We start from the raw sequence: 13495 nt of genomic DNA, 5'->3' as shown, positions 1-13495 counted from the left end.
TTTCCTTTTGTTGGTTTCTTTTTGCATCTCTCTTTTCTGCCCCAAGTTTCTAATGTGCTCAAATGCTTCATTTGTTTTGCCATGAGGGTTTGGCTAATCTTAACTCTTAGTCATTAGTGGAATGATTACCAAGATACAACCTCTAATTATAAATACTAAGCACTCATTATACCTTTCCCATTTGGTTGCAAAGAAAAATGATTTATGAGTTAACAAAATGACAGTAACAACATAAGAATTTACTTCACTTATAATTGTCATATTAAATCCATGCACATTGCTGAGCAAGAAGTACTACTGGAAAAAAAGTAGAAAATTGGTAAAACATTAATTAAAATAAAAACAATCTCAATGCAACCACATATAGATATTATTTAAGAACTCTCATTTTATTTTTGAAGGTTCACTTTAAAAGTCGGTTTCTACACAGGTGCTGTCACTGAAATATGGAAATGTGACCTACCAGACAGACTCTTCTCTGAGTTCTGTTCTCTCACTTTCAAATCATTCAGCCTTCTGGATGATCACTTAATCTGACAGAGTTTGCCCACAATCCACCTGGATTGCAAGCAGTAGCAGAATCTCTCTACAGTGTAGCATCTTCAATTGGCAGTGTCCACTCTTGTCATGAAACTCCTCAGCAGCTGTGTGTTGAGTCTGGGCGGGCAATTCCGAGATACGGGACAGGGGCAGCAAACCTGCAAAGTGTCTAATCAGCTTCTTGTTGGTCCTAAGCATGCACATAATAATAGAGATGAGGAAAAATCAAATCAGCACAAAGTGAACTTGGTCAGCAAAGCCTTCCCAGCTTTGACACCCTGGACTTTAAGAATCCGAGATTGGAACATGTGAATGTACTCAATGCATGAGTGACATCAAACCATGTTTGCTCATTTTTCCCAAATACTAGGTCTTCAAAAGCTGAGATAAATGTCTCACAATGTTCATAAAAATTATTTGACCTGAGCAGAATAGATACTGCTGATGTTGTGAGGAAAAAAGTTGGCAATAAGAAGCAAGGTGAAAGCCATGAAGCACACAGCCATATTAGCATGCTGAACTTTTCAAACAGTGACAAAATTATTCTTTTAGTGTCTGTTTCTGCAATGCAATATCAGATAGAATTCCTGTACAGGTGTTAATGAGCCATGAATCGAGTTACCCTTGTGTGAGGCTAAAGGTACTGTGTGTTATAGTGTAGCTTAATGCAAAATGCACATGTATTTCATTCAAAAATAGAAGAATTATGCTTGGCTTTCCATATGTGCAGATTGACTTTTTTTAATTTTTGTCTTTAATTTCATCATTGTATATTATCCCTGGGAAATAGCTTTCTTTTCTACCTCTGGTTAATTTAAATGTCCAAAACTGCAGTATGTTTTTGAAAGATGCCTTTGGGCCTATTCTGCTAATGATAAGAACTGGGTAATTAATTCAACCTGTCCCATTCAAAAAGAAATGAAGAAGTGAACAAAGGAGTCTTTTCTGAGAAGAATAACAATTATACATGTTGTGTAATTGTTGTTGACATTCCTTAGTATTTATTAGGGAACATGTAATATTAATGGATAAATAGAAGGGACACATTTAATAAAGGAAATAAATTAAAAGTTCAATTCAAACTTTACCAGCCCAGTAAATGAGCATCTAATTTTTTGCATGGGAACAGCTAAATGTAGTCATTGAAGATGGATGGGCTCCACAATTAGTAATTTTCACCAATCTCGTTTTTCAGACGTTCTGAGCCATTGACTTCGTTTAAAAGTGTTCCTAGCATTTCTTTATAAACCATTCCCTTTGATTTTAAGGACCAGACAGAAGTCAGGAAACTTTCCTGACAGGCAGAAGCAGGATAATCCTTATCCAGAGCAAGTGGTAGCTTACCTTCATTCACCACAAGAGGCTGCAGAGTAGATAGAATATACCAGTTCAGAAAGTAATTAGGCAAATTCATGAACAGTGGTTCTATAAACAGACACTAACATGAATAGGCAGAAATGTACCCTCTAGCATCCTTAAGACAGTGAATGAATGATGAGAGAGTGCAAAGAGAATCAATCACAGGGAATAGCAAAACTCGGATCTTTTCTCCAAATCTTGCCTCCCATTCCCCCTCTCAGGCATAGAACTTCAAATGAGACAGACCATGTTCTTAGCAGGGCTGCCAACATACTAATTTCTTCCCAAAACAAAGTGCTAGGACTGGGAAAGAGCTGGGACAGAGAACCAAAGAGAGAGCCTTGGATGTTCACTGCTGTTGCTCATTTGTTTACAGAAGCTGGAAAAGCTGCTTAAGGTGGCTGGAGAGGAGAACAGCCACCTTTCTTTCAGCAGAAACTGCACACTTCCACTCTTTCTTCGGTAGCCATGGGAGTCAGCCAGGTTTTGCAGAGCCTTTTTACAAAAAGGGCTGTCTTTTAATGAAAAAAGAATGAAGAGCCTGGAGGAAAATTTGGTATAGGGAGGAGATGGTTAAAGACAAGTATTTATCTTCTCCGGGTAATTTACAAATAAATACAATCTTCAGCAGTCTGAGGGCTGTATTTTGAGTGGCGAGTGCCATGGAGCATCTGTCCACTTAATTGAGTTCCCTAATCTGTGTTCTCTCGGTATTGCTGCTTCAGTTACTAATAGTGAACAGCTAGAAATAAGAGCCCTGAAATATTGAAAGCAGCACCAGTTTAATTATTCAGTTGCATTAAAAATAATAAAACCAATTGTTTATATTAAATTCTCAGTAGAATACAAAGTGTACTTCCAAAAGTAATACATTTTGAGACTGTTCAGAGATGTTAGAAATAAATATATCATTGACTATTAAGAGTTCTGTTCATACTACATTAACTTTTGTTGAGTATGGTTTTATATTAAATGAAATAGTTCACACAAAGATACATTTATGAGATAAAAAAATTTACTTTTTTATGGATCTCTGAGAGAATACAAAGAAGTTTTCTTAGTTTTTACTTTTTCTTGAATATTCTGTACAGATAGACAGCTTGACAGAAAAGTGGTAGGAAAGTGGAAAGGCATCCTGGTCATAACTCAGTACACACAAATTTAAACACTTCCCACAGCAGCCCTTGAAGAAGAGCTGTTTTGTGTCCAAGGAGCAGTTCTGCATCAAGACTTAACTTTAAAACATCCCATGCAGGCAGAGGGTCTCTGTCATGCTCCATCTTCTCATAATGCTAAACCTGGGGGTGGTGCAGGGAGGGGGAAGCACTCAATCAATGACAACAACTAAAAAGCTAACCCATCACTCAAAATTTATTCCTAACATAAGAAAAGATAACTTAAAAGGCAGAAGACATATTTTCTGTTACTACTTGTCATTGCAATACACTTGAAAACTTTTTCCCTCCACTGTTTTTTGTCATTAAACTGAATGTATATACTTTTAATGCTTTAAGACCAATACTATTGATATTTTAGCAGAATAATAATTTATGATAAAATAGTATGATGCTTAGAATAACATTCTTTAATGATCAGTCTTCATATTGTATGGCACAGCTCTTTCTAATTGGATCAACCCTTTCCAAAAGCTTCTAAAGCAGAAAAAAAACCAAAGGGCTCTGGGGCAGAAAGATTTACATTCTCAAAAGGAGACTATAGATGTATAAAAAAAGGTGAAGTGTGAGAGGGGAACAGTGATTGTGATTCTAAATATTTTTTCCTGCGTGATACATCATTTTCCCTTCTAGTCTTTCTTTTCTATTGCTTTTTTTAGTCTCTGCATTTGCAGGATTTTACTATTTGTTATGCCCACTCATGGTGGTGTCTGCAATATAACTTCATAGCATTCCTGATTTGAAGCATATGAACCTTAGACAAAATGATGCTCATCTGTTTTTTGGCTGACATGAAGCAGGAAGACCACAGAGGGCTGTTCTCATTTGTCTGTCACAGAGCAAATGAGACACAACTGTGTCTCCACACATTTTTCTTTTTTTAACCATAGATGGTTAAGGAGCTTTGAAACCTTATATGGACACTGTGGTGCAGGATGATCTAGTGTGAGGCTCATTTTATTCCTGTGCATGGGATTATGTCCTAATGGGAAGTCTGCCCCACTGCATGGCTGCCAGCTAATGAGAGCTGTTTACCAAGATCCCCTCTGTTACAAGCCCAAGCATAATATGCTGGACAATCAGTCTGTTGGTGGTGTTCACAAGGCAGTTCTGTGATTATCGGTTGTGGGGATGTCTACCAGAAAATGTGCTGAATGCAAACCCCCTAAAATTTTATATTCCCTCCTTGACCTTTCTGGAAATTTTAAACATGCATGTTAGTCACTTCCTAAATTCATTTGTGTAGGTCTTTTCTTCAGAATGAAGAAGCCTGTGTCCAAGTGGGGCCGCATCCCTAGCTAGTGTATATGCACAATGAAAACAATAAATGTGAAAAATAGCTCTGGCTTTTCTAGAATACATTGTGGGTTTAAAACTGTGCATCAATTGTCAAATGAGTTCAAACATGCCCCATTTGTGTCTGTCACCATGGTCTGTGACAGCCATCACTGTAGTCTGTAATTCTGCCATCACTTTCATCTGCTTTAGTTATTCTACCTGTTTCTGAATTTTTAATCCTCTTTTTGACAAATCTAAGTAATTTTTTTTTCAAGTGCTTTAATTAGCAGTTTTGCTTCCCAGTGAATTACTTGCTGACTGAATCATGCAATCCTTCACTTGACAGGAAGGGTGTAAACAAAGAGAATTTTGAGTAACAGTCAAAACTGCAGCATTGCTGCTACATTATAAAAACTAACTTCAAAGATGAGATGGAAAAAAAATAAAATAGGAGTTTCAGATATCATTAATGCTGTAGTTGGATCCTGTATCAGTAAATGCAATTCTGTCATTCACTGTGGAAAGATAACATTTACTCTTAAATACGTATTAAATAATCTTTTGTAATCCTGCGCTACGTACTGTCAGAATTGTTAGATTGTATTGCAGGTTGGGAATGCTGCTGCAGCATTCACATGGCACGTTCTTCTAACTTGCAGCACTTAGTTCCATGACAATTGAGTCATAGAAGCTAAAATGACCAATTTAGAGTCTAGAATAAAGTCATGCTATTACCATACCCATTGCATTAGCACTAGAGCTGAATGGCCACACTGTGCAGCATAATAGCATCTAATGAAAACCTTCAGCTGTCACGAATTTTTCACATTACTGTATTTTCATTACTTTATATGATATTTAACAATTCAAGAACATTGAAAAAAGTCAGTGTTTTCAGAGAGCTGTGTATTTTTGGGGTTTGGTGTTCTTTAAACGTGTGCAGATATTTGATTGCGCTCTTCATCTCTGGAATTTAATTTACTTTAGAGTTTGGTATGAATTACTTTCAACGTATGTCTGCAGTAAGTGAACTGGCTATTTTAAGGATTATGCATGTAGTTTTTTGGGGATGTGTGAGATGTGCAAACAGAAAATTATGAAAAGAAGAATACCTATTATGTAGTATTTTACTTGTAAAATTTATTGATAAGTGAATTCCATGCAAATAGTTTAAGTTAATTTAATGTAAAAATACCAACAGTAGATTAGATGAGAGAAAAGAGACATTTTTAAAAACCATGATTATAGGCTCAATCATTATTTTTCAATGTGAAAAATCACTAAGATAAGTACATTAAGACTTATTGAGTTATTCACATGTGTTTGAAGTTAAGCTCATATTTAAGTGCCTTGCTGAACCAGAGGTAAAAAAAAAATCTGGTAAGGGCAGTTTTTCAAAGTAAAAATTAAAGTGGAGGAATTTTATTTATTTATTTACACATAAGAGACTTAGTTGGTCCAAAAGAATTAGAAACAAACTTACAGCAATATATGAAAATATCAAGTTACAGACCCAATGCCAAGAAATATGATTACATCAAAGTTCAAATCACCTTTGCTAAATTATTAAATTTTTAAAAAACATATTTTTTAAAAAAGTAATTAAGATGCTTTTGGAGTTTGATAATATCTCTTTACACTTTGTTTTGGAAAAGCTGGAGAGAGCATGATGAACATGTTTGCTTTCCAGCGAAGACAGAATAATTTCCAATTAAAAGCTGTTATATAAAATAAAATAAAATAAAATAAAATACAAAATAAAATAAAAGAAATGTATCTTTCCATGTAGCATTTGTGTTCAAATATTGAAATAATCCATCTGATATCTTACTATGTGAGTTTGAAATTAATTGAAAATAATTATGGAATCGCACATATTTTCATTACATAAACAGAGAGTAATTAAAAAGTTAAACAAAGAGCATATAAGATAAAAATAATTAATTTCAATCATTATAAATTGCATGAATTGCAAGAAAAGAAAATGTGTTCTGTTTACCTGGTAAGGTCCTTTGAATAACAACAGTTATGTGTTGTTAGCATTTGCATATTAAACAGCTAAGCTCAGTCAATGCATTATGGAGATCTACCTCTTTGATGCATCATAACCTTGCATTTTCATTCCTTGCAGAAGGGAATCCATATACCTGGTGGGTTGGAAAAGCCAATGAGAAGCACTACTATTGGGGCGGATCAGGACCTGGCATTCAGAAATGTGCTTGCGGCATCGAACGCAACTGTACTGATCCCAAGTACTACTGCAACTGTGATGCTGATTATAAGCAATGGTGAGTGGTTTACAAAGTGGTAGGATGAGAATGACCAAATTTCTTCACTTTTACAACACTGTCATTACTTTGAATATCTCTTATTTCTATATTTCCTTTCTTTCCAAAGAACAAAGGTAAAAATATTATATTTGTGATCCCTCCTGCAACGTTACCTATCCTTGTCTTCATTTCCATTTTATTCACGGTATCTGTGACTGTCAAATATAAGGACTATAGTTATGTTTTCAAGCCCATTGAGCTATAGAAAAGAATGCTAGAATTGTAAAGGCAAGTTCTCATAGGAAAGGCCAGCATTCTAGCTGCCAATGCAACTTTGTCTCTATCAGATTCAGTTATATTACAATACAGTACTAATTTTATCTCTGCAACTTCATTTTTTTCCCCAGAATTTCTGCTTTTTATGGTGTTGTTGCTGCATTTGAATGTGAGAGATATGGATTGATATCACTCATCTATTGCCTCTCACCCTCATTATCCATCTTTCATGAGAAAAATGTATTAAGAACTAGTCTTGATGTGTATTATAGAACATGGCTCTGTATTTTGAAGGAAGCTATTGGGCTTTTGTATTGGGGAGCCCAGAAGTGGACTCAGCACTCCAAGTGCTGGACTCACCAGAGCTGAGCAGAGGAGAAGGGTGGCCTCCCTTGACCTGCTGGCAACACTTTGCCTAATACACCCCAGGTTACCATTGGCCTTCTTGGCCTCAAACACACATGGTTGGCTCATGTTCAACCTGGTGTCCACCAGGACCCTCAGGGCCTTTTCTGCCAAGCTGCTTCCGAGCTGGGTGGCTCCCAACATATACTGGTGCATGGAGTTGCTTTTCCCCATGTGCAGGGCTTTACACTCTTTGCTGTTAAACTTCATTGTATTTCTGTGTACCTGTTTCTTCAGCTTGTGAAGATCCCTCTGGATAGCAGCATGACCCTCTGGCATATCAACGTCTGTTCCCAGTTTGGTGTGATCTGTAAGAAAGAAGTATGAAAAATACAAAATTAGAGTAATAGAAGAAATCTTTCAGGCCATGAAAAAATTATAGATTAAGATGTGGAAAATCAAATATTGCCAAAGACATTGCCTCCCAAAGCTTTGACATTGTTAGTATAGTTTGTTGTTAGCTATGATATGGGGTGAATTATAGAACACCAGGGATAGAGAAGTCAATATTAGAGACAGGGGAATCAGACATGCTGTCAAAGTTCAGAGGTAGAATTATACACAAAGTGAAGAATATAAAGTCAAAGGACTCCAACTCAAGTATAGGCACTAGAGCAATGTGTCAGGAGGGAGGTAGGTAGGTTTGGTTCTGTGTCAAAATGGTAATGATAAAAGAAAGATATTGTAATAATAATTACAATAATGGTAGAATTAGGAGCACTTACAGTTTTCATTGCCTGAGGCACTGAATGCATATCCGTGAATAATAATCTATACCATATGTTGAGTGTTTTCTTTTACACTAAGGGAAATGTGTAGGGGAAATAGCATTGACTTTTGATCTCTTCTTGAAGATTCTCAAAGAGTCACAAATGGTAATTTAATAAGCAGTGTTCACTAAATAATCTTTTTCTGTAATCTCTACACCCCCATATACACCAAGATTATCTGTATTCTACTATAGATTCTACTGTAGATTCATATAGTTATTAGATTTGTCTAAAATAGGATTATCATAAAAGATATTCAGCTGTTTGCTCAGAATTCATACAAAAATATATTTATATGGTATTTCTCTTGATACATATCAGAATTTTTTCAGGACAACTACTGTTTATTACAGGACTGTTTATGAAAAGTAATTATGCAGCTGGGTATTATATTCTAATCTGTGGTGTGTGTAAATCACAGGAAGAAACAAATGCCTTATTATAGTCTTTAAGGGCATTTTGTTCAAGATTCATAAGTTAGGTTTTGGCAAAATGTAGCCCTTTCCATAGTCATACCTTTTGGGTTTGAGAGTTATTTTGAGGAGTCCTAGTTAGGAATTTTATCTAGCCAGGTTGATCAATATCTAAAAAACAAGTGAGCTTCAGAGCAGAGACCTTGATGATTTCAAGCATCAGGGCCAGAATTTAACCAGGGCCTCCAGCACGGCTGTACACAGTTCTGGTGACAGGAAAACAGCTCCCGGTTTAGACCACAGAATCTGCAACAGTTTATGATGAGCAGACAGGTCTCAGTTCACAGATTGACAAAGCAACTAGCCACAGCCATTAACATAGCTCATCAGCACAACTAATTTTAGAAAAACTTACAGTCCTCAAACAGAAGGGCTGAGTAAAGGCTGAAATGGGGCTGAGAGACCAGGTGGGACTTTTGCCATAATTGCATATCTTATCCATAGCTGGGAGCACTGCATTAGATTGTAGTATGCCTACAATGATGTTCTGCTCCTGCCCAGGTAATGTGGAAAAAGTTGTTTGGGATTTTTTTATGGTTGGCAGGGGGAATACAGATTGGGAAGAAGTCAGTAGCCACAGCAGCAACTATATTAGGAAAGGTAAAGAGATAAAATGGGAAAAGAAGTCTGCTGCATGGAAATTGTGAAAATGAAAGGTGAAAAGGAAGAGTGAGATTCAGGACAGAGATTTTTAAAGGAAATTGGGTGTTGCTGTTTGAGGGGTTTCTGGGGGGTCACTGCCGGCCGCTCTGTGAAGGTTTTCAGGGCTGGGATCACCCCCCCCGCCGCCCGTCCCTCGTGGCAGGGACAGGCGGCGGAGGTACTTAAGCCAGGAGACAGAGACCACGTAGCACGCAAGGAATCCAGCAGTGAAGAGAGCTTTATTCAAATTTCCCGCAGCTTATAAGGGCTGCTGGGCAAAGGAGGGGATTGGCCATTTGGCTAGCCAATGCAAGGAGACAATATAATAACTATGGCAACACAGAAACCAATGGTAGACAAGTGAGTTAACAACTTCAAAACCCCGGCAATTGGGGAGCCACTGAAAAGTGGCTCAGGCTGAATCAGAATGATGTAGTGTAAGTAGAATATTGTTCACAATTTTTATTGTAGAAATTAGAAATTGTGTTAGAAATGAAGAAAGGAATTACAGTTTGATGAATCATCCCATAGCAAAGCCAGGAGAATGCTTCCCCAGAGAACTGGATTTTAACCCTGCCTCTGGAACCACATTCCTGCATGATGCTTCTGAAATTTCATAAGCCATTTCTTCACAGAACAGTCAGTAGTTTAATCCTCATTTTCTGGGGATCTAACTGGGAACCCAGAGGCCTACTTTGTGGAAATACCAAACATTCACAGCTGCAACCAGAATAAGGGATCATTCCTCTCAATGTATCTAATGCTGTCCTTCAAAGAAAAAAAAAGCCTGTGGGAATCTCAGATTGAATGCTAAGTATGTGTTTTCAGTCTCAACATCCAATCTGTAGAAGGGAAATTATGCCAGATAGTAGCCCATGGAGGTATTGCCAAGATAGGTAGATATATGAAGCAATCATCTGCTGTACTAATGAACACTATAAAAAATCCAAAGAGGAAATGCAGTCTTTCTAGAAAGATTTGAAATAACACATTAGACATAAAATGGGATCTACATATTGAAGCATGAGAATAAATTTGGAGAGTGAGCAGTGTTTTACAAAATGAGTATTGTCTGCCTCCTATACTGAACAATGCTGGAGCCCTCTGGAATAAATAATAATCAGTGACAAGTCAAGGACTGTATCATGGTGATAGGTACAGGATACAAATTAAAGCTCTTTAGGCAGGCTGAAATGCTTCTTTTTCTTACATTTTGTGTTTGGTTTGATTTGAGTTTTTTAACCAAGTATGTGAGTAATTTTATGTAAGTATAGAACCAGCTGTGTTAATTATGGGCTCAATTACAGTGTAACTTTTCCCAGGCATTAGCATACACCATAAGCTTGATAAACCTTACATCTGGACAGTTGTTCTATTAATGCTTTTTAAAATTTCACTGAACAACTTTACACTTGTCTATTTGAATAAAATAGTTGTAGAGCTATTTAGCACATGCCTAATGTGTTGATTATCATGCCTGGATGGTAGATAAGCCAAATGGTAGATATTGTCAGTGATATGTAATTCAAATGTATGTGTATTTGCACACATCATCTAAAATAGAACCATATTCTTAAAAGAAACCCATGTTGCTACTGCAATGTAAGTGTTAAGTAATCATTTTTGTCCTGCTAAAGAAACAAAAACATAGGTGGGAAGAGCTTCACCCAGAGTAATCTTGCCAAAATGATCCTTAGTCACAAATTATCCATGACTTTTGTCCAAAATGAAATTAATTCAGAGTTAAATGATTCAGATTATATAAAAAGGTTAGTTTTTACTTCCTAACAAAGATCATTTTTTAAAGAGTGTGTGGTTAACATTCAAAGTCAAATTGCCTCAATCCTCAGAGAATAAAATCTACTAAGGTAGCTGTTATTAGTAATGAGTTTCTCTGGGTTCCTGTTAAACAAAATCATAATCATATGAGTAACTTTAGGTAAAATGTAGGACTTTAAAAAAAAAAAAGGCTTATTTGAATAAAAACATTATTATTACAATTTAGACAGTTCCTTAAAAAAATGGCTGACATTGTAGAGACAGGCACACTGTACCAATTCTGTACCAATTAAGTACCAAGTGTAAAGATCTGCAAAGCAATTTTGATTCCTAATCTCCTTTGACCCTAAAGTCACTCAGATTGGCCAAAGTTTCTACACCACAGGCTCCTTACTTTTTGTTACATAGCAATCACAGTTGGTCTGAAGACATAATATGATACTGTTCAAGGATTTACTCAGAAAAAGTGACATAAGAATTCTTTTTCATTAGCACTTCCTGATGTGAACACACTTCAGCAATCTACTGATACATATACTAAGCAAACACAAGCTCTGATACGAAACAATCTAATTAACATACTATGAGGTAAGCACAGGCAAAAGCTCTAGTCCTAAAAGCAGCTTTAATGCAAGTAGAGCATCTTTCTCACCCAAGGCGTCCCTCTGGGGGGGCGAGAAGATGGACTCAGCCCGTCGACTGATCCCAGCAGTTTCGGTGGAGGTCTCCCACTTTCCCCCTATCTCCAACCTACTTTTATACTATTTTCTTTATGTTTGGGTGGAGTTTGAGTGGCTCTAGTCATAAATACTTTTCATTTCCAATTGATGTACCTGATGAGAGGGTGGTGGTGGTTGTGGTTTGGCACCTGAGGAGGGAGTTTGACATGGTTTTTGGCTTCAGCAGCAGAACATCTTGATTCTCCCTTATCAGACATGTACTGTAAGGTCTTAGTACCACAATGTTCTCCCATTCTGCTGGGACTAGAATGGAAGGTGGCCACAGAGTCTCCACTTTGTTCCACTCTCTATTCTGTTTCTCTGAGCAGATGTTTATCGTTGTACTGGAGAGCATGTCAACCTCCATCCATCCAGGGAGTTGCAGCTGCTTTTTACCTTAAAATTCTGAATCCCCTCTAGGTTTAACTCTATCCATCATCCCACAGGTGTTTTCTAGAAAGCTCTGTAGGATACATCCCCCTTTCCTTTCACAACTCTTCTCCTACAAAGGGAGTTTCAGAAGAAAGTTTCAGGTCCTGGAAAAAGATGACTAAACAGACCTCAGAATGACATGACTTGTTTGACTGACAGGAACATGGTGGATCTTGAAGTGCCAGCCTGAGGCTGTGGCAGTGACAGGTAGGTCATTTGTAGCCAGATATAACAGGATATTAAAGACTCTTAGAGCTATAGGTAGACACCAAGGCTTAAGTTTAGTATGTACTAATTACCATCAAAATCGTTGATATTTCAGTTCCTGACTCCCTTAGGCACTTCTGGAAATCCATCTGTCCTTCATCCTTGTGTGCTCTCAGTAACAGAGCTGCTGATGCAGAGAGAACTGGCTAGTTACATGACACTGGCTTCTCCTGTCCTTCATCAGAATCTGATAACAATGACTTTGATATTTTTTTCAGTTTCTTTCCCATGTAGGCAGCAACTGGACTTTTCTCAGAGGTGCTATATGATCAGAAGTGCCTAGGTTATACATTCTCTGTAAAAAACGAAAACCAAAACCAAACTGAGAACTTATTGTTGGGTTTACTTGACTACATTTGCTTTCAATTTAGTTACTATTTGTAGCATTATATAGAGAAATCTTAAAAATGTGAAACCGAACAAATATGAATATATCTAAAGGACTTGAAGGACTATAAAAGTCGTATTGAGGAAACTGCATGACTAGAAACACCCTATTTATACATATACATCTATTTATATCTATATCTACATGAAAAATTTCCAATTTAACCAGACAGATTGACAACATACAAAAATCTTTATATAAGATAACCATATATTTAAACAGTAACTCACGAAACAGACCTTTTGCTAAAATAGAGAGACCTGTATTTAACAAGAAAATACATTACATTATATGAAACCAGAAAAGGAAAAAAATAACAGAAAAAAATCTAGTAAGATTTGTGATGTCCTGCTTTTTTGCCTCGCATCTGATAAAGATGATGAACCACAATTTCCTAGAAATTGAGGAAATTGTGTAGAATTAAGCCACTGTTGCCTAAAACTGAGGAGAAAAAAAGACTCCAGAGGAACTTAGTGTAGGAAATAAGAAGAGCAGAAGCTTTTAATGAGCCCTCAGGCCCCAGGAATACATACCCCCGCGCGTATGCCCGGACACTGGTTCTACGGTTTTATAACAATGTCCATCCAAACCTAATTCTGTCCACCCCCCAGTTCTACCCCATTCCACCCGTGGCACACCCCTTTGGAAATTGAGTCTGGGGGAGTTTGGGACCCCTCCTTCATCATCTTCATCCTCCTCAGAGCATTCACAGTCCTTGGAGT

At 37.0% G+C, this 13495-nt stretch overlaps 1 protein-coding gene across 2 annotated transcripts in view; it reads left to right on the top strand.

The window, feature by feature from the left end:
• Positions 1–13495, top strand: part of CNTNAP2 (contactin associated protein like 2) — a 1044217-nt gene that overhangs the window by 840840 nt on the left and 189882 nt on the right. For both annotated transcript variants that reach the window (XM_027675789.1, XM_027675790.1), the window contains one exon: positions 6484–6640. In XM_027675789.1, coding sequence (XP_027531590.1) covers positions 6484–6640 — 157 coding nt within the window. The remainder of the gene's footprint in view (positions 1–6483; positions 6641–13495) is intronic.

The sequence above is a fragment of the Neopelma chrysocephalum genome, unplaced genomic scaffold (genome assembly GCF_003984885.1).
Source record: "Neopelma chrysocephalum unplaced genomic scaffold, ASM398488v2 Primary Assembly neopelma1_26, whole genome shotgun sequence".
In the NCBI taxonomy this organism is placed as follows: Eukaryota; Metazoa; Chordata; class Aves; order Passeriformes; family Pipridae; genus Neopelma; species Neopelma chrysocephalum.
Note: the sequence above shows the minus strand (reverse complement) of the source record. Positions and strands in the feature narration are given on the sequence as shown.